The following is a 22,613-nucleotide window of genomic DNA, read 5'->3' on the forward strand; positions in this document are numbered from 1 at the left end:
CGTTGATGGGAAGGCATTACAGCATGAAACTCGCAGCTTTGCTCAACACATATTGACTCATAAATTGTTCGCTGGCTCGCCGACAATGGCCTATGCAAAACACGGTTTAAGGAATTACTATTGTTTTCACGTTATGGAAGTGCTTCCCACTTATATCTCACTAGTACTCGTTTTGATCCAAGCTCATCATAATTCATCTCCACCTCAGCGTGGATCTCGATCAAGCACATATTTTCTGCATTCTATTATTGGAAATTTAATCAAATTAAGTTCAAGTCAATTTAATACATAACCAAACACGTTAATAGTCTTATAATTTTGGATTATTTTAATTTATAAATTTAATTACTAACAAATAAATTTTATTAAAATGATTTCTTTTTTAGTACAAAAATTCATTTATGTGTGGATGCTTTTATTTTAGAAAGAAATTCAAATAAAATTAAAATTACTTTTATATATATAATTATCATAAACGGCAAATAGTTTGATTCAGGTCAAACATTACTTTGAGGGAAAGTCACAGTGAGACGCGAGTGAAGAAATTTTTGCCCCACAAAATTTTTTTTCCCTAAGCCGTTGTTTGACCACCGAAGAAAGAAAATATGACAAGTAAAAATGTATTTCTTGAGACGACTTCATTCGTTTAACGAGAAGAAAATATGAGTGAAAAAAAAAATATAGGATCCACATATGTCTTTTTGATGTTTTATAATTGTAAATTTAATTACTTTTAAAAAATAATTAAGTTATATAACATAATTTCAGTGATGGCCGACACAAAAATCTAAGATAGTAAAAATAAAATAATCTCTCTTATTTTATATATAAAAATAATAAAGAAAAAAGTTTTAAATAACAAAATATAAATGAAAATTTAATATTATAATAATAGCTATATATCTTTATCGGTTCTCATATAAATATATTACAAAATTATATTTAAATTAATTAAAATATTGACAATATAGTTACCAGATTCGATTATATAGATTTCTAATGTATAAGGTCGTAAACATTAAAACTGTTTTATCCAAATAAATATAAGTTTAAACATAACGGTTTTTCTAAGACATGTGTGATGGCACACGGTAAAAAAATAATAAAGGTATGTTAAATAATTGTATATATAATTTTTTTTAAGTATAACACGAATAGTGTAAAATATCATATATGAACAACACGTATCATCTACTGTGTAAATATCTATATTTAATTCTTTTTTTATCTTTTTTTTTATATATATTTCCTTTTCACATGTGTTATTGTGTTGTCACTGTAAGTGTGTGTTTTCAGCCTCAGAAGTAGGACTGGGCCACCGTTTTAGAGGGGCAAGAGCTTTGCATAAGTCAAACCATAAAGCTCACAATCTATAAAGGATAGAACTTATAAAACTACTTCTTTTTATCTTCATGTTAACTTGGCCGGTAGTGGCATTAGCCAATAATATTAGGTGATTAATTATATAATAATTGATTTAATTATAAAAATAAAAATAGGAGATTACAAAAAATTGTCATAAAAACATAAAATCCCACATTAATCATAATAAAAAACTAAGAGTATAATTAAATATTAAATCAATATTAAAAATGTCTGTCATAAATTTAAAACACATTTATTTTATTTTTTTATTATGTGCTCCAAAGATAAAGACTGAGTAAGACTAAATTTTAAGATTCTATATTTTTACCATGTATTTTTATTTTTAATCATTTCAAACTTTTTGTATACTTTGCATAGTTCATTAATTTTATAAATATCATTGAATCATTATGTCAATCAATGTTCTAATTAAAGTAAAAACAATACATGATAATATGGATATATATTAGTCTGCATGTCACCATATTCACAATACTTTTATCTCATTGAAATTGAGTAGTCATAACTTCAGAGAAAATATATTCAACTTTTTTGTGTGCATATATCCCATTACCTTTGTGTATAAATAACTTATCCAATTAAAAGTAAGTTACTCTAACTAGTGTAATTATTGAAAGATTGCAAGTGTCATTTAATATTAAATTAACACACTCAACAATATTCATGATCATGTAACTCCATTAATGTCATTGTCATATATAAAAACTCACTTCTTTCGTAAAATTTTATTAAGTCAGTCTATATATACCTTTTCACTTTATCATATTCATTTATAATGAATATTAAATTTATGCTTTGTTCTTGAATAACCTACCAAAACACAAAAATATTCATATAAGCATGTTTAAAGCTATGCAATATTAGATATTCATTAAATTTAAAGTAGAAAAATAATGTCAATTACCCATGTAAACAATAAGTTTATGCAAGTAAGGTGTCTTAAATTTTCATAAGAAATTGAAAGTAATGTACTTAATACAACATGTGTGGAATACCTTTGGAGGTTTCCATTGTCCATACTTTGTCTTATTGCTGTATTAATTGACTAATATCGATAAAAAATAATACTAAAATCATATTGTGTCATGACATGTTTATATAAATTATTAAGAAAAAAAAATATAAACCATTCACAACTCTTCCTTAATAATAACAAAAATAATTAACAATATATTTTGATCGACATATTTGTATAAAAATCACCTATAGAGCTCTTTTGTATTGATTGTTTTCTTTCCACTAACTAAATACTTTTTTAATTGCCTTTGTTTTTGTCATCTATATTTTTTTGATACGTTGTCATGTATTCATATCAAGTCTAAACTTCACTAATCACAAGTCTTATCTTAAAAAAAGGAGTCAAATTCTACCATTAGCTTAATATGTTTTGCAATTGTTTGCATTTAACTTTTTATTATCTTACAAAATTCTTATCAAGTACAATTGTGTGACCTATTACACTTTCTAATTTTTTAAAAATATTTGTTCTTTTTTAAATTAGTTGAAATAAGACATCTACAATTTATGTCATAGCTAACACATTTATAATAAAATGTATTTAGTTCAAACTTGAAGATTTTATATTTTACTCATTTTGATATAATATAACATTTAATTATTCACATAATATCTTTTCTATTATTAAATTGTATTTCAACATACAATTTTTAACAACCTCACAATGACCTATCAATAACAAAAAGAAACAAAAGTTCATTCAAACAATTAAAGATAAATTTATGAGTGCAAATATAATATAATATGTCACGTATCTAAGTTAGAATACTTTAAAAATTTAAGTATTTGCATAATATTAAAATCTAAAATGTGCATGAACGGTAATTTTTCAAAAAGATGTTAGTCAATTACTGGGTTTGATAAATGAGTCTTCATCATATGTATCATCATCTATATCTCCATTACTTTCATAATTTCTTTCAAAACTATCTTCACTTTCTATGTTATTTTATTTTTATTTTACCTCTTTGTTATAAATAATATTATATCTTCATTGTTTCTATAATTTCTTTCAAAATTATCATCACTTTCAATATTATTTTTTTTTTATTTTACCTTTTTGTTAGAAATAATACTTACATAAACTTCCTATTCACTGTTACCTTCTTCGTATACACCAATTGTAATTTATTTTAAAAAAATCACCAATAACAATTTTTAAATGTATAAAAATATTTTTTAATAAAAATGTAACTTTTACTTTAAAAATTGTCATTGTTTTTTTTTTCATACAAATCATATTCAAATAATATTTTTTAAAAAGTAATATTTTAGTAATTTTGTAAAAAAAAAAAAATTAAAAAAATGACCCACACAAAGACCAACTTAAATGAAATTAACAGGAAGGATAGTGGGGATAGTGGGTTGATGAGAAGGAAAAAAAGGTAGGACAGTGGATGACCCCTGCCTCCTTGACGGTCCCATGCTTTTCATTTTGGAGAGCTTGAAATCAGTGACTCTTCTCATCATTCATTTTCAAGGATTAGTCAGGCCAAAATCAATCAATTATTGTTAACTTTATGCTTACGAACACAATTACGTAACTGCATTTACTTTATCCCACACCAAATATTTTATTAGCTGAATTATAAAGCTTTTAAGGTTATTTTCTTAAAATCAAATTCCTTTTTATAATAATTGATTTATAAGTAACTTGACACTCGTTAAATAATATATTTTAGTGTAAAATGTCAAACACTACATGGCGTGTTGGCGGCGGCACCCCTTTTACTTTTTAAATATTTTCCGAATCTAATACATTTTTTATATATATATATTTTGGAATGAAGTATTATTATTTTTTAAATTTTGTACAAAAAATGCCAGAATGATATTATTTTCACACCAAAAAGACTTAAAAATTTACTGGAATATACCATTTTGTGCATTACTTTTCTCGTATAAAAATTGGAAAAACAAGTTGTGTTTGAAAATTTTAAAACTTGAATAACTTCAAATAAAGAATCGCATTATTTTATGAAATTGGTAGTTTGGTGCTGCAACCTTACGACCTTAGAATAAAAATAATGTTATATACTCAAAAGAAGTATACATCATTATCGTATAATATTTGCACGCCCACTGGTGTTTAACACGGAACAATTTTGTGGTTTAAATATAATTTTATTTAGATCTTTATAAATTTAGTAAATTTTATTTTTTATTTTTTAAATCTTGTTTATAACCTTGGTTACTAATTTACTATTAACTAGTTGTTAACTTTATCAACAGAAATCCATTTAAGTTCTGCTGCATATAGTAATTTATTATATATATCAAACAAAATTATGCAAGTTGTTCACTTAAGAGTATATATAAAAATAATATATTACGTAAATGAATCATAAAGGTTTCAACTTACATTATTTATGTAAAATAATAATAATAATAATAATAAAAATAATTATATTTTTTTTATACATGTAGAGTTTAATAGACAGTTATTAGTCAAGTAAATAACTACTAAATAACAAGTTAATAATAGAGATTAAAAATAACTTTAAAATTTTAAAGATAAAATAAAAAGCTGCTGGAATTTTAAACAAATTTTGCTAAATTTTCATTAACTAACAACGTATTTAACTTTTTTTTTAACAGGAACACGTCTAGTTTCTTAAAAGTGCTTATCTACGAGATATATTATTTTTTCAATTTTTTTACTTATGTAATGTTATATTATTACATAATAAAAAAACTCTATACAATAAATCTTATTGAGAGTTATAAAAATAAATATAGATTAATATATTAACATTATTAAATACTATAATTTTAAAAAAATTATTATTTTTTTAAAAAAAATATTATGTAATTTTGCACAAGCTAAAAGAAATATTTTGATATTATTGTGTTAAGGTGTGGAATTGAAGATAAAATAATATTCCAAGGAAGTTACTCCATTGAAGATGGTGGGGCCCGTATGAGTGTGAATTGGATATATGGATTGCAATGAATCGTCAACGGCTTCAAAGGGCATCCGCTTTCTAAACTTTTAGATATTATAATTTTAATTTAATGAATAAGTTTTTATTTATTTTTAATATTAGGAGATGATGCCTTCTCATTTGTTTCTAGTGGCTTGTGTTGACGTTCTTGCTGAGCTAAAAATGACGACCGCTAAAACTTTATTTATGTTCCCACAATACCCCTTTTATTTTTTCTTCATTTTTCCAATATTTTAAGTTAGGATAGAAAATATTTATTACATGTTTTCATTTTTACGTAATAAATTTTTTCTACAAAAATTGTTTTATTTTAGTTATGTAAGACTACAACTTTATTAATATTAATTACTTGGGTTAATTTATTTAAAGTTGGAATTTTCTTTAATACTGTCTAAGTCTTGAGAAATCAAATATATATAAAAACTTTATTCAAAACACATTTATTATAATTGTTTTTCAATATATTTGTCCATTGTTTTTAATATATTATTTATTTATTTGATGTTTAAGTTTTTTGTTAAGGATATTGTATTAAAGATAAAATATAAGTATAAGAGATCTATAATTCATTATATTTTTTTAAAAAATTAACAATATATTAAAGGATTATTAATCTAATTCACATATACAAAATTTATTATTTTGTGTCCAATGACATATTATGAAATTAATAAATAATAAATTATTAATAAAAATTATAATATTTAATATTATTCATGTCTTAAATTTACAATTTTAATAAAAATTACTATGTACAGAAATCTATTTTGTATCCTTAAGTATCTGAAGGTATGTAATAAAAATTTAATAAATACAAATATTTATTTAAATTATAATATTTAATGTTATTAATATATTGAATTATGAGATATTTTGTAATTTTTATTAAAAAATTTAAATTTATCAATATGTATTAAACATTATGATTCTTATAAAAAATTATTATGTATAAATTCTTTTAATATATAGAATCTTATATGCACGTTAAAATATTATTAATAAGAAATAAATATAAAAATTATAAAAAATAATAACAAGTATCTTATATATTAAATGCAAAAAATGTATGATATGTGTAACAAATGTCTTGTTACGTAAAAATTTAACGATTAATGCATTAAAAAAATTAGAAGAACAAATACTTGTATTTTTATAAACTAAATCGAAAGTAGTATTATCAATACATCAACTTTTATGATATCTTATAAATTTTAATAAAATCTTACTAGTGTCTGTTGTACTTGTTAAAAGTACAAATAAAACTTAAGTAATTCTTTAGGTGTTATTAATGTTATTTTTAATTAAAATTAAAATTGTATTTTAATAAAATATTTGCATTTAATTTTTTACAAATTATAAAAAAAAAATTAAATTTTTATTAAAAATAATGTTGAAAGACCAATTAATAAGTTTTATAATTAATTATTCGTTATAAAATTAAGGTGAGTCTATTGTTACATTAAAATGTTTATTGTCACTTCATAAAATTTATTGGTACATATTTTCTTAAATAATTTTTATATAAAACACTGTTTTTATTAGTTAATAATAATAATAATAATAATAATAATAATAATAATAATAATAATAATAAATTTTAAATGGAGTGTGGTAATAAACATGTTAGAATGACAATAGACACTTCTGTAAAATCAACACGGTGCAAGATAATTATTAATGTATTATATTTTATCTAGTTTTTTTATATAAAAATCCATCAACATTAATAAAAAATAATTATATATCATAATTTTATAGTGTGTTTAATAATAAATAAATATATCAATTTATATAAATAATAGATGAATGTTTCATTAACACAAATCTTATATTAAATAAAAGTATAAAAATATAAAAAATTAATAATATATATTCATAATATTAAATAATTAAATTAAAATTTTTATATTAAATAAATTTATATATCATTTATATAGATAATAGTTGAGTGTCTTATTAACATAAATTTTACATTAAATAAAATTGTAAAAAAATTTAACAATTAATGTATACAATAGCAACTCCTTATTTCTTATAACCATAATAAAAACTTTAATATTTTTATAATAAAAACATAAATTTATTATATTAAATTTTATAATATTCTATAATTTCTAATATAAATATTAAAATTGACTATGCATAAAAATTTTAATTATGTATTATATGCATAAAATAAAATCCTTAATCAATTCTTCATCATAAAACCAACATCTTGCAACAAATTTTATTAGTGTATCAGATGTAACAACATTTGTAAGTGTCAAGCCATTAAATGCATGCTATAAATTGATTTCCAAATATTTGAAGAAAAATTAAAGTCAACGTCAAACTTGATTTAAACTTCTTAAATGTGGAATTAATGTTTTTTTTTTCCTTTAAGTAAAATCAACTTTATATGTGTATTTATAATTAAATTATAATATTAAACACAAACAATTTAAAAAAAATATTTAATAAAAATATTTTTTATATATTAATATATACGTCTAAATATGATAAAATAAACTCTTTTAAGTTTTGATTATTTTCTATATAAAATTATAATATGAAGAAAATCAAACACAACGGAAAATCCAAAGAGAGGAAAAATAAAAAAGAGAAGAAGGAGGGTATTTTGGGGAATCGGCAGTCATCAACCAAAGTTGACGAACGTGTCTTTAAGAGGCAGAGTTCACACGTGGCCACGTAAGACGCGGTTCCAATGTCAGTGTCTTCATAGGCGAATCCAAAACCCACTGTTCCTTTCATCTCTGTTGTGTTCCCCTCACCCCGCAATTCCTTTACTTCTTTCTTTCTTTCTTCTCATCCCAAAGTTTCCACCTTTCTCTTCAACTACCCAACTTCCCCTTCACTTCCTTGGAAATTGCAACCATATCTACATCTTAACTCTCTCTCTCTCTCTCTCTTCTACTGCAAATTTGTTAACTTTAGTTGAGAATTGTGGCAGAGCCTAATGGGTAACTGCCTAGATTCTTCAGCCAAAGTTGATGCAGCTCAAAGCTCCAGATCTACTTCTGGTTCGTTATAATCCCATCTTGTCTTCTCGATTACCCTGTTTCTGATTCTTCTTTTTTTAGGCTTTTGATACTTATGCTTTCTCTTTCACGGTTTTTTTTGGGAAGTGGGTTTCTGAGTTTTGGGTTGATGGTGTGGTAAATTTCTCTCCTGGTCACAGGGGTTGGATAAAATTTGAAAAAAATTTTGTAGTTTTTTTTTGGATGGTGTTTAGTGTTTGTACATTTCAGCTTGGAATATTACCTTAGTTTAATAAGGTTGCTGATTCTTCAAAATATCATCTTCGCCCACTTTTATGTTATGAGTTCTTATCTTACTCTATTTTTCCTCCTTAAATAAATTTCTCCTTTGCGGATATTAAACTTAATCATATAATCAGATTTCGGATATGGATTGTTTTGACTTTTTCAGAATTGATGTTTGATTGATTTTAATAAGTCAGTTGTCTGGGAGATTATGTTTGATGTCTGCACACATATCTCGTGTGAAGCAAAGAGTTGATGCTCGTTCTCATCTTTATATCCTAAGTATTACAAAGTTTTGCCTTTTTCTAAAAAAAATGAAGTATGTATTGCATCAAAATGGCGAAACAAGCTTTTAATTAAATTACAAACAATTTAAAACTTACGAATTGGGAGAGTTAATCTGGCTTTGTTTGTTTTTTCTGTAATTCGAGGTGAGATGATGAAGTTGAATTATAACCATAGAAAATTGCTGTTATTATGCATAAAGTAAAATACCTGTTAAGAAATGGGTTCTAGTGTTGATGGTTAAATTCAATTTTTTTTTACTACCTGCATCTGTCTGTGCAGTGGCATTATTTATGGATTAACCATTTTCTATTTTTCTGTCTGCATCAGGAATCTCAAAATCCACTCCTTCTAGCTTATCTATTCCATCGTATAGTGAAAAAAGCAATGCCTCAAGTCTTCCTACACCAAGGTCTGAGGGTGAAATCTTGTCTTCTCCCAATCTTAAGGCCTTCACATTTAATGAACTGAAGAATGCGACCAGAAATTTTCGTCCTGATAGTCTTCTCGGTGAAGGGGGATTTGGATATGTTTACAAGGGATGGATTGATGAACACACATTTACAGCTTCAAAACCTGGGTCAGGAATGGTTGTTGCTGTAAAGAGGCTTAAGCCTGAAGGTTTTCAAGGTCATAAGGAGTGGTTGGTAAGTGTTTGCTTTCCAAGCCCATAATGGGCTTGCTTATTATCATATTCACACCATATCACCTGCCCCACAAGAAAAAGTACATGGTTTTGTTTTTTCTCATAATATTCATGATAATGAAATGTTAATCTATTTTCAGACTGAGGTTAACTACCTTGGACAACTGCATCATCGTAATCTGGTTAAATTAATTGGGTACTGCTTGGAGGGAGAGAACCGGCTATTGGTGTACGAGTTTATGCCCAAAGGGAGCTTAGAGAACCATCTGTTTAGAAGTAAGTTAGCATAACCAATGTGCCATTAATTCATAATTTGCGTCTATTCAGCCATTTCCTTGAATCTTTATAATTTTTTCCCCAAAGATACTGAGAAGCAATCAACAAAAACAGAATACTGCTCCTTATGGATGATCTCCTTTTTTCTTAATGAAGATGTTTTTCAAAATTCTAATTTCAGTTTGTTAATGGCCAAAATAAGAGATACGTTGTATGGTTTGTTTAACTGCACTTAGGAAATTACAGTAGTTTTTAATTTTTGATTCATTATATTTGACAGGAGGACCACAACCACTCTCATGGTCAGTGAGGATGAAAGTGGCTATTGGTGCTGCCAGAGGACTCTCCTTTCTTCATAATGCCAAATCGCAAGTCATATACCGTGATTTTAAAGCTTCTAACATACTACTGGACGCAGTAAGATCCATGAGAATATAAATGGTGTTATGATATCTTCATTTTTTTGGGTGTAAACTGCTTACTTATCAGTTATCATGTATTGGGATTGCAGGAATTCAATGCTAAACTCTCTGACTTTGGTTTAGCTAAGGCGGGTCCTACTGGTGATAGAACTCATGTGTCTACTCAAGTCATGGGTACTCAAGGATATGCCGCACCAGAATATGTTGCAACTGGTATGCTTTAGCTTCACCTAAACTGTCATCGGTGCTTTACCTAGATGTTGATATTTATGGTTAATAATCTTCGATCATATAGTTTCTTAGGTGTCCATTTTAACATGCTATAGAACTAACAAATCCTATATACTTCAATATAGTTTCCTTGGTGTAGAATAAATGATAAATGCCTTAGTGACACTGCTTGTCTCACTGATAGTTGGTGTCAGGGTTTTCATAAGTTTCCCTATAAATTCTAATTCTCATTTTCTTTTCAAGACAGGCATTTTGTATGTTGTACCATTTCATTTGACAAGCAATGCTAACAACACTTTTTTCCAGTGCCTTCCCTATTATTGCATGAAATCTCATACTACCTCACTAAATAACTTGGGCTCACTATTAGTAAGGCCAGCATGGGATTTCACCTGATAAATAATGTAGAAAAGTGATTCTCAGTGTGCATTACTTATATTTCTCTCCATTGGATGGATGAGAATTAGACACATTTCACTTCTCACTATATGCTAAACCGTTGCACTAATCTCATAATTGCTTTACAGGTCGGTTGACGGCCAAAAGTGATGTCTACAGCTTTGGCGTTGTGTTGCTTGAACTTTTATCTGGAAGACGTGCCGTGGATAAAACAATAGCCGGTATGGAGCAGAATCTGGTGGACTGGGCCAAACCATATTTAGGCGATAAACGAAGACTATTCCGAATCATGGATTCCAAGTTGGAGGGCCAGTACCCACAGAAAGGAGCCTTCATGGCCGCTACACTTGCCCTACAATGCCTTAACAGCGAAGCCAAGGCAAGGCCTCCGATGACAGAGGTATTAGCAACTCTGGAACAGATAGAAGCTCCCAAAACTGCAGGCAGAAATTCCAACTCAGATCATCATAGAGTTCATACTCCTGTAAGAAAGTCTCCTGCCCGAAACCGGTCCCCTTTGAATCTAACTCCCACTGCTTCACCTCTGCCGTCTCACCGGCAATCTCCTCTTGCACATTGAGCTATGAACAAAAAACATCTGCATGTAAATTCCTTAATTTTATCAGGTTGTGCTTTTGATACCATGCGTTGAGGCATGAACTTAAATGCAATTTTGGGTTATGCTCAATAGAATAGTTAACACCATTTATCTACATGATATGCAAGTTATCTGCCGCAGTATTCTGCTATGTTCTTTTCTTTTCTTACCCCCCATGGTATGTCTTGTTGGATAATAAGAACGAGACATATTGCTTCCCTCCTGTTATGGAGCATATCACTGGTTCAGCTGTTGCATGCATGATAATAAGTAAAGTTTCAGGTTTGTGTATTGTGTATGAAAAAAACCTGAACTAACTCTGTATTTTGAATCGACCAAAATTACCTCCTATAAATCTTGTTTGTTCAGCTTTTTATCACGAAAAGTCATTTTTATTTTGAAAATTTTCGTTTATTTTCTTTAATAAATCCGAATTATTAAAAGATAAACCTCTGATTATTTTTAAAACTGATTAGAGGTAGCTTTTAAAAAGGAACCAAGCTTATGTGCAATTCTGTAAAGTATTTTTAGTGTTCTTCAATTAAAACTAAAGTTTTATATTGGTAATTTACATGAACACTTAGTGTTTATATTTTATTGAAATAAAAGTATTTTAAAAAAGATATAAAAATATCTAAAAATATTTTAATTATAATTAACTTTTAAATTTTTTTTTTGAAATTGTAATAAATAGAACAAAAAATAGCTTGTTTTTTTCTTGAAAAATAAAAAATGTTTTTTATACATCTTTAAAGTGGTATTTGAAAAACAAAACCAGTCCAAAATATAATTTGGATATATATATTCTAATTATATTTACGGATTTCAAAAGAATTGTATATTAACTTTAAAGGGATAGTTCGTCTTTGACAAATTTGAGATCAGTCAAAGTTTATTCCCCTAATGAAAGATGGTATATATGAAGAGAAACGAGATGATGCATGTACAACGACAGAGGGAGGGTTGTCATGAAACACACAAAGGACAAGGTGGTCCACACCTTCCCACTGCAACCATTACATGTGCTCCCTTGTTACGATCTTTAGGAGTCCAAGAAAAAAACATTAATCAAATTTCTTTCTAATTTTTAGAATGTTCTCAATTATGCTTATAGAAATGATAGATTCTATTATCACGTGGTTAAATAAAACCCCATGAATACAACAGCTGGAAGCCTTCATCAATAGCCATTACTTATTTCCTTCCAAAGCTGATGTGATCAATGATCAATTTTCAAGAATCAACTTAATATCTTACTCAATTTAGCACATCCACATCAACTCTCTCTACACACATAACTTATTGTGTTGATTTGGATCTTCGTTTAAACAAAATTAACGCAAATCTAAATACAGGCTTAAGCATCTGCGTGCGTCAGTGCATGCGTTTTACTTTTGTTACGGATACATGATATGGCTAGATTCGTGACCCTTTTCTCTATCTTTCTTTTTTCTTTGCTTCAATGTGACTTTTCTTTTCGGATTTGTAGAATCCAGTTTGGATGGACACTATTCTTCAATTTGGAGGAGTGTTCCTTGTACTTGCATGCTCATCTGCTGGATTGGGCTTTGTACCCACTCTTGTCTTCTTTTTGGGCTTTTGCTGAGCGCAACCTAAAATATATATGTGAGCCTATAGCTATGAATGGATAATCTTATTAATTTTAATAAAAAATATAAATGTATTAGTTCACAAAAAAAAAAAAAAAAAACAAAAACAAAACTATAAACTTGTTAGTTGACCACTTTTATATTTACAATTTTTGAAATAAACACCTCAATACCTTTACCTTTTTTTCATAAATTTATTAGTTAGGTAGTAAATTAAAAAAACACTTTGATTTTCAGAAATAGAAATTGCTTGCAAATGTGGCAAAAATGTGAATAAAAATTTAAAACGAACATGCGGCTAAATAAAGACTAAAAAAATGTCGATAGATATAAGGACCATTATAAAGTTTTGTTTGTTTTTGTAAAATTTGTTAAGGAGATGGACCAAGTTAAAAAAACTTAACAATTTTAAGTATACAAAAAATATATAAAAAACTATAAGGACTAAAAAAAAAATACAGGTGAATGTAGGAACTACTTTCATATTTAATTTTTATATCAATATTTGAAAGTTTATGATCAATTTGAGATATGAAAATAACTTTAAAAGTTTAAAGTTAAAATTATTTAATTGAAATGGAAAAAAATTTAAAATTTGATAAAATGTGAAATAGAATTGAAATTTTTTTAAAAACAATTCAATTGATTAAATTTATGAAAAATTTGAGGAAAAATGAAAATGACAAAGAGAAGAAATTTGATCATTAGACTAAATTTGCTTGATTTTTAAAATAAAGAAATTTAACTAAAAAAAGGAAGAAGAATAAAAACTAAATTATTCAGTTCAAACTAAAGAATCTGAAAGTACTATTGAATTAATTTGAAAAAAAAGTAATTACTATATTAACACCTAGGTTTTTAATGTGATTTGATTCAAAACACTTTAAAAATAAACAAATTGGGATACATCTAAGGCCAAAATTCGCAAAAAAATAATGAAAGCCAGCAGAACATTATTACTCAACTTCTAGTGGTAGACAATAAAAAAAGTTTATATTTCAAGAAGCCAGATTGTATGTTCTTTGACATGTATTTTTTTTTTCTTCTTTTTTCAAGATTTACCAAGAGTTCCCCCAAACACTTCAGCATGGACTTGGATATAACAATAGTTATGTTCTGTGTGTTACAACAATGTTGGAATATTTGACCCAAAAAAAAGTGTTACGACAATGTTGTTTCACAAGGAAATATCATCGAAAGATAGAAACAATGCAGTGAACCTAGACAGGTTTACAACTTAGATAAAACGAGGATCAAGAGGGAATCTTTATGTTAAGCAGAATTTTCATCATATAATAAAAAATAAATAATTAAATTTATAAGTTTATTGGAGTTATATATATTTTAAAGTTATTCTATATATTTATTTTTGTTTTAACTTCAACTGTTTATATTAAAGTTTAATAATCAAAATTTACTTGTTTTCTTCATATAAACTATCTCTTTCTTTTAATATGTTCTCCTATGTGTGCACACGCGCAAAATATCCAATTTTAGAATCTGCCATCTGTCATGTAAATAATGTGGTGGTATCCTATGTACATAAGGTCACGTCAGAGATTGACATATGATTCAACTATATACCACATTGTTAGCATTTGAAGTCGATAAAACATGAACCGTAAATCCTCTATGAATGCTACTACTTATGCATAAAGGAATGAGTTTAAAATGAGACAAACTTATATGCTATTTTTCAGGCATTATTTATTAATTAAAATTTTAAGTTTTATTTCAATAAAAAATTATATTTAATGTTATTATAAATTATTAAAATAAAATTTCAATTTTGGTTGAAAAATACTATCATATACACTTATACTATACACTTATCCTTTAAAATAACCAACTAAACTTTAAACATTTGATTCTATCATGGAAAAGTTTTTTGGAGTACTCATTCGTTTGAAAAAGTTCGAAGTGGATGGGTCGGCAAAGAATTAGAAAAGCTAAGGAGATACCATTGCCAAATATTTTCAATGTGCTCTTGCCATCATCTTTCCCACAATTGTGACCAGATTCAACTATACATGGACATCTCAAAATTAATGCTTTTCAATATATGGTCCAAATTCTTTATGAGGACGTAGACTTGGATATGAAGATTGTGTTTTATTTTACGTGTTTTACTTTACGTTTCATCATCACTATAGACACAATTAAACCAAGCATGGGACAAGTTTTTTTGGTCAACAAGCATGGTGTATATATGTTCAAACAATCATGTTCATTTTCGCTTCCTAAAATGAATTAAAAAAATAACTTTTCCCAAGAAAATCAAATCTAAATATGGACAAACAATTAGTTATAGTTCGCTTATTTTCATAGTTAAGATATTCACTTCTAATTGTATATGTTCACTTTTCTTGTTGAGGTTTAAAAAAATAGCTCCAATTCATGTGTTGTACCTAGGATTATAAACGATAATATTTGAGTAGAAAAGCGTTGTTTTTAGGTATTTTGAATGTTGTCCTTAAGCTAGAGATCTCATAGTCTACCTATAAATGTTAATATCTTTGTTACAAATTCATTCAAACCTCATTCTTTTCGGAAACTTTTTGTTGAGCATTGCGTGATGATTTTGACTACAAAGTTTTGTGCACTCTTCTATTTATGTGTCAAAATCTTTCAATATGTATAATAATACATGCATCAAGTGAGCTAATTACAGAGTTTGGAAGATGGGTTGAATGTAATGTGTATAATCAACAGTACTGTTTTGTATGAATTGTTTAGGATGTAAAATAATGAAATGTGCAATCACCAGAATTGTATGCTTAATGAATCATGAGTGGATAAAAGTAAATTTATTTCCAATGAAATTTCTCAACGAGGATTTTTCATATTTCACAGTTCTTTTTCTTTGTATTACCAACAATATTTTGTACAATATGTATCTAACAATCTCTCATGTATTTTGGAGTCTCATAAGTGTTGTTAGCTAAGTATGTAATCTGAAAATTAATACTTTTTCATTGTTATTTTTTTGGTTTTTCTTTAAAATTTTTAAATAAATTTCCTTACATAAAAATTACTTTTTACATTAATTTCCTTAATCTTGTCTCTCGAATTCTTTTAGATTGATTCCCTTATAATCGGCATAAAAAATAATAATTTTACATTAATTATTTAATTGATATAAAATATCTTTAATTATTATATCGCGTGTATTTTGGAAGAAATTTTCTCTGTGGGTGTTTTTCTTAATTTTGAATTACTGGACATGTTAAAATGCTTACCTTCCAACCCACCAGAAAATGTGGTTAGTTGATTATTTTTATCCATGTTTTGAAAATGAGTCAACCTACCTTTATATTTGGTGGATCGATGGAAATTTGGGGCATTGAATATGATGGGAATATTTTTAAGACAGCCGATATCGAGTGGCCACATGCTATTTTGTCTTGTTTTTGCTGTGTTCTTCGTTTTATTCTTTTCTGATGCACAAAGACAAGTGTTAAATGGAATCTAGTACTTGAAAGTCTTTGGACTTAAATTTGAAATCACAAAACAGGTCGTCAAGATGTGATGGGGATGCACTTGAATGTTTTTGGCTGGGCAGAGGCCAAGTAGACAACTTCCCACCCTTAACTATTTTATTGTTTTCTTTAAGTTTAAATTAAGCATTAAAAAGACAGGTTACTCTTAAAAAAATATTAAGTTTTTTAACAAGACACCCAATAAGAATTTTTTATTAGAAATTAAATTATAAAATATTATAAGATTCAATACATTAATTCATTAAATGTTACACTTTTTTATAAAAATTTATTATTTATTTATTGTATATCTTTGAATACATGTCAAAACAATTATTTAATATTTATTTATTTAAATTCAAATATATATATATATATATATATTTAAAAATTATCCTATCATAAAGTCTCACAAATCATCATGATCTTATCCATTTTACATGTTAAGTCAACGAGTACGTATCAATGCACCCAGTAATATTTGGTTTAGGTAATAATTAAGAATTTACTAGCTTTAAAAATTTAAGAAAAAATAACAATCTATATTGTAAAAAGTAAGTTTACCTTTTTTCGTGATATATAATATGCTTAGATTGATTTATTCCACATTAAAAATAATTCATAAAATAAATTTTCTCTTTTAAAGAAACTGTCCTAAACAATGCACGCATGAAACTTTAGATATCTGCGCATTGCGTATTATTCTAGTCATCATTAGAAAAAGTTTGTATGAACTTAGGATTAACTAGATATTTCTATGTTTCAATAGTTCACTTGTAAGAAATTTTGCATGGAGTGTCTGTAATAGAGAAAAAGATTTAAACAAAATAGGTACAATCTGTGCTATGAAATTTAAAGTTTGTGAATATCAATTTTTGTCCTTTCTGGATTGCCTCCAAATTTTTTTAAAAAATAAAAATAAAATAATAAAATTGTGTAAAAAAAATAGAAAATTTTTGGAAAAAAGGAATTGGCTCCAGAAACAAAAATCCTGTATCAGGCAAGTCTACGCTTCAATATAAAAAACCAGTCTTAAACATGAGAAAAGAAAATTCAGAACTTTGATATTTTGTAAAAAAAAAGACCTTAAAATGTGAGATTGAATAGAATATAAAAATTCAATTAAGAAATCTGAAAAAGGAAATTTTTTTTTTCGAAAAGAAGAGGTTCTTTTTTCAGAGAAAGAAAGCCAAAAAATTTAGATAATAGAGACCAAGTTTTCAAAAGTTTTAGGAGAGAGACAATAAGTCTCTCCAAAGAAGATCTGAGATTAAAAGGAAGAATGAAGAGTAAAAAAATTGATTTCGAGGAGAGGAGAAAAGAGTCTTAAAAACAAAAGAAAAAGAAAAACAAAGTGGAGGAAGAGATCTGAAATAATATAGAAAAGAAAAAAAGAAGAAAAGAAGAAAAGAGAGAGTTCAAGAACGGACCTTCTTCTTCTTACCTCATTTTTCGAGTACATAAACTCTCATTCTCCTCTTTAGCTTTTTTTTACCGGAGTTGTAGTTTTATTTTGGCATTCCCTTTCACTGAGCTTTTATTTCATCTCCCACCCCTGATTGAATGAGTAATCTTTTTTTTGTAACCTTGCCCTGCGCCTTTTTCAATCAAACATTTGTTACATTTTCAACTCTCAATGTCGCAGGCCACAATATTTTGCTTTTATCCAGCGACATTAAGTCGCTGGGTACCCCGTCCTTTTTTTTTTTTTTTTAACTTTTTTTTTTACTTTTAGATATATCCTTTTATTTGTTTAGCCCTTTCTGTTAATTTATTATTTCTCTAAAAAAAATAGAAATTATTATCTTTTCTCATATTATTATTTTTATTATTTTCATTTTAGATTTTATTTATATAATTTGTAATATATTTTATTTTAGTTTATTTTTATTTTAAAATTAGTTCTTTTAATTTTACACATTTATTTTTCTACTTTAAACGATAATAGTTAGAATAATTATAAAAAAGAGTATTAAATTTATAAATGTAACATAATTTTTTATTATATTAATATTTGCGTTATACTCTATTTTTTAAAGTTTATTTCATTGATGATAAATTCTTTCTTTTATGTTATTTTATTGTTATGCTTACTTTTTAGGATTGTTTTATTTTATTTATTATGTTTGTAGAAAACTTATGTGATTTAATTTTATGGTTGTGATCATCCTCCTATTATATATTATGAATAATAAATTATTTCTTTTTATATAATCAATGAACAAATCATAATACAATTATATAAATTTATAACATTAACGTGTAGCTTTTCTACCGTCATGTGTTATAAATTGATAAAGTTTACGTGTACCTAACGTTATCGAGATTTTAGGCAATATTAATTTATCATATGTTATATTTAATTAATTAGAAAAATTATCTTAACAATCAATCAAAATGTATTCCTTATAATTACTATTTTACTAATCAACCAATGAAAATTATTTTATTAACACAATAATTTATAATACTAATGTATAGCGACTCTACCTTTATGTGTTATAAATTGTTAAAACTTATGTGTATCAATGTTACCTTAAGTTTTAGATAATATAAATCTAAAAGATGAAATTTTTAATCTTTTTATTAAATAAGTATATTTTTAATCAATTCAAATATATTTACTTCTTTTATTAAAACAAAATTAATCTTATATTTTAAATTTCTTAAATCACATTTCTAATTTTGATCAATAAAAAAAAACTAATACTTCCTTATTTATTTATACAAATTTCTATAGTATCGATTTACATTACCTTCGATAGTCTAATAAATTATAAGAGGTTTATGTATAGCTTACGCTATCTTAAATTTTTTTTCAACATTAATCATAATTAAAATTAAAACTCAAATGCTTTATTTACGAATAAAATATTTTTTAAAAAAATGATTTGCAATATAGTTGTGTGATCTTCCTTCACTCTCTGTATTGTTTTCTCATAGGGTACATATATAACTGTGTTATCTTGTATTCTAAACATTATAATTTTATGAAAATAATTTTAATCTTAAAATAAATTTTCTTTACTAAAATTTATTTTAATTAACCAACTTCATATTTTTTTAGATAGAACTACGTAACTTTGAGTTCTCCATTGCACCTGGGGATACGTAAGAGCGGAAACTAACTCGTCAAATCAAAATAATTTTCAAAAATAAATTTTCTCTTTGTTAAGATACCCAAACAATATCTCAATAAATAATTTTTCTTCTTCTAAAATAAAATAATTAATATTTAGGGTTTAAATAAATATTTTTCAAAATTAGAATGAATTTGCACAATTAATTTTAGGTAACTGTTTTTAAACAGACATTGTAGAGTGCTAATACATTCCCTACACATAAATGACTCCAAACTCATTTTTTGTTACAGAGATCATATTATTTTAAAAGTTTTTTCAAGATTTTCTTAAAATAAACTTTAGTGGCGACTCCTTTGATATTTTGAAAATATTTTTTGCCGTACCGTTGCAACCGTTAATTGCGACAAAAGTAAAAGGTTTAATTTGTATTAGTCTTAATTCGATATTTTTGTGTTTAATGAAATTCCAAAGGAAGTAAACGAAAATAGAAAGATTAATGGAATATTAAAAAAATGTAAAATGTTTAAACTGCGTACCTTCTCGTATATTAATTCTTTGTAACATATCTCTTATCTCAGTTGAAATGCATAAATATATATATATATGAAACCTAGTTAATAATAATGTAAGTGAATCATACTCTTTATTTAATGAGTCATATTCTTTATTTAGGTGAAAGACCATGCATGAATTGTAATTAATAGTACATGAATTTGAAACCTCTTGAACCAGCTGTTAATGAGAGTGACTTATTTTATGTCTCTTTCTTTCTCATATTTTAAGGAGTTGATAATGTCATCTTATAACAAAGATGGATGTTTACTGAAGATTGTTTTCATGGCTAAACCTGAATAGCAAGCACAGACCATTTTCACAAAAGAAACAATTTTCTTCTACGCTTGAAAGGGACTTACGTTCAGCTCTACAAAACAAGAGAAGTTAAACTTAGAAGGCAGCACATGTTGTTTATATATGATCCAAAATAAAATACTATTTAATCTGGAATATACATCCAAATATTTAACTACAATTAATGTACGTTAATTATCCTTTTTCCTAATTACAAATCACCTATTTATTATACATGTGTATGTGGACGGAGGAGAGAGGAGTGTGGAGAGGGAAGAGAGTAACGAGGTCCTGCTAAAAAAATCCCAAACTGGGGCAAAGATAGGAGAGAAAATGTGAGTCTATTTTTTTTTAAATATTTAATGATATATTATATAAGATAAAATTTAAAAATTTAAAAAATATTTTATTTTATAAAGATATATTATAGTAATAAATTTATTTTTTTGTAATTTTTAATGTATTTTTTTTAACTTTTTAATAAAATAAATAAAATTTATTTTATTTCCTTATTTTACATATCTAAGCATGCAAATACATTTTTTCCACGAGATTTGTTAATGTCTGTCACCCTATTTTCAGAAGTATTTTAATAATTTTTTAAATACATAATGTTAAGTATTAAATATTTTAAATTATCATAAACTGTATTTATTACGTTTTAATATATTAAAATAATAAATATTTTTTAATAAAATAATATTTTTAACTTTTTAACATGCATGTGTCATCAAATACATGCATGTTAAAAAATTATATTTTAATAAGTTACTTAAAAACAGTGTAATATAAAAAAAAAATCAAAATAAGTTGATAACATCTCTCAAAAAATAAGTGTACATTAGAATCATATAATTGTTAATATTTGGTGTCTCTTTAATTATTATTATAATTTGTTTAAGTTCAGCAAAAAAATATAGTTTTTAAGTATATTATTAATTATTTATTCAAAATTATTAAAAACTATTAAATATAAGAGAAATAATTAAATTAGAAGTAAGAAAAAATAAGATTGAAATAATTTTTAATAAATTTTAACTAATAATTAATTGTATGTTAAAAAGTGTATTATTAACATTTCTATAGTGGTATATTTTATGAAAACCTCGTGATATTATAATTTTTAATATTTTAATAACGTTAATATTGAAAATTATATTATTTAGATTTTTATATATAATTAAAATAATAAAAACTGTGTTAAAAAAATTCTTTCTATATTATTCCAATTCTATTTCTCACCTTTTATTTCTGTTTTCTTTATTTTTTTTATTCACTTCTCATGTAAAGCCCTTTAATTTTTTTTGGTTTTAAAGTTCTTCGTTCTTCTAGGCGAACTTGGTGACCAGGTTCAGAGGTAAAAACTATAAACGAATAGATTTGTGCATGACCACACGAATTTTCAACTTTATTCCTTCGGCGAACATAATATCTGGGCTATATAGCACATGCGGTGCATTTGTCTAGCCAAGATAACAAGCAATTGAAGCATTTCTAAGGGATATTTGTTGGCTGTCTCTTGGAGTTCCTCTGAACGCTTCATGTGAGGGGCTAATTAGTTTACAGCTCTTTCATGAAGTGTTTGGGGGAACTCCAGGATTCAACTGACATTACGTTACAAGAATGAACCAATTTCATTCCATTCCCAACGTGGATTTCTTAGCTTCTACTTAATACCCAAAAGGAATCAAATTCATTCTTTTCATGGGTTTGAATTCGCATTTATTTTGATGCTACTAATTACATTTGGATTCATGTTATAAATTTTTCAATGTATTTTGAAATATATACCTCCTGTATCAGGCTTCTGCTGTGCCTTCTTATACATTTCAGGATAGTTTATTGCATGGCAGTCAAGCATACAAAATATTAATTCTTTGTTTCTTTTGATAGGTGCGTATCTCACAGCCTTCTGAAACACCCCATTTTCCAAAGGTGGATTCTTGGAACTGTATCTGTTGTCGTCTTGTCAATTGCAGTTGCATTCTTTAGAGGATTAATTGCAACTATTATGTCACTCGGATGATCATGACTGATGAGTGCCGGTTATTAATATGGGCTTCAATGTAAAGATAGGTCCTTAATTAGCTGCTGTAAAGATCCATACAATTATAATGACAAAAA

The 22,613-nt window shown here is 26.1% G+C and overlaps 1 protein-coding gene across 1 annotated transcript; it reads left to right on the plus strand.

Annotated features, from left to right (window-relative positions):
• The first annotated feature begins 8,058 nt into the window (after positions 1 to 8,058).
• LOC113869994 (probable serine/threonine-protein kinase PBL3) lies at positions 8,059 to 13,152 on the plus strand. Its single transcript, XM_027506578.1, has 6 exons — positions 8,059 to 8,368; positions 9,227 to 9,543; positions 9,683 to 9,818; positions 10,099 to 10,235; positions 10,330 to 10,453; positions 10,999 to 13,152. The coding sequence occupies exons 1-6, from the start codon at positions 8,305 to 8,307 to the stop codon at positions 11,448 to 11,450; spliced, it is 1,230 nt and encodes a 409-aa protein (XP_027362379.1). The 5' UTR covers positions 8,059 to 8,304; the 3' UTR covers positions 11,451 to 13,152.
• Positions 13,153 to 22,613: the final 9,461 nt, after the last annotated feature.

The sequence above is a fragment of the Abrus precatorius genome, unplaced genomic scaffold, assembly GCF_003935025.1.
Source record: "Abrus precatorius isolate BTA unplaced genomic scaffold, Abrus_2018 Scaffold6, whole genome shotgun sequence".
NCBI classification, from domain to species: domain Eukaryota; kingdom Viridiplantae; phylum Streptophyta; class Magnoliopsida; order Fabales; family Fabaceae; genus Abrus; species Abrus precatorius.

Bases quoted from the DNA above. Each gene is read 5' to 3' on its own strand.
- LOC113869994 (XM_027506578.1), top strand. From the start codon at position 8,305: ATGGGTAACTGCCTAGATTCTTCAGCCAAAGTTGATGCAGCTCAAAGC. The intron at 9,544-9,682 runs GTAAGTGTTTGC...ATCTATTTTCAG, and splicing joins AAGGTCATAAGGAGTGGTTG to ACTGAGGTTAACTACCTTGG. The intron at 10,236-10,329 runs GTAAGATCCATG...TTGGGATTGCAG, and splicing joins CTAACATACTACTGGACGCA to GAATTCAATGCTAAACTCTC.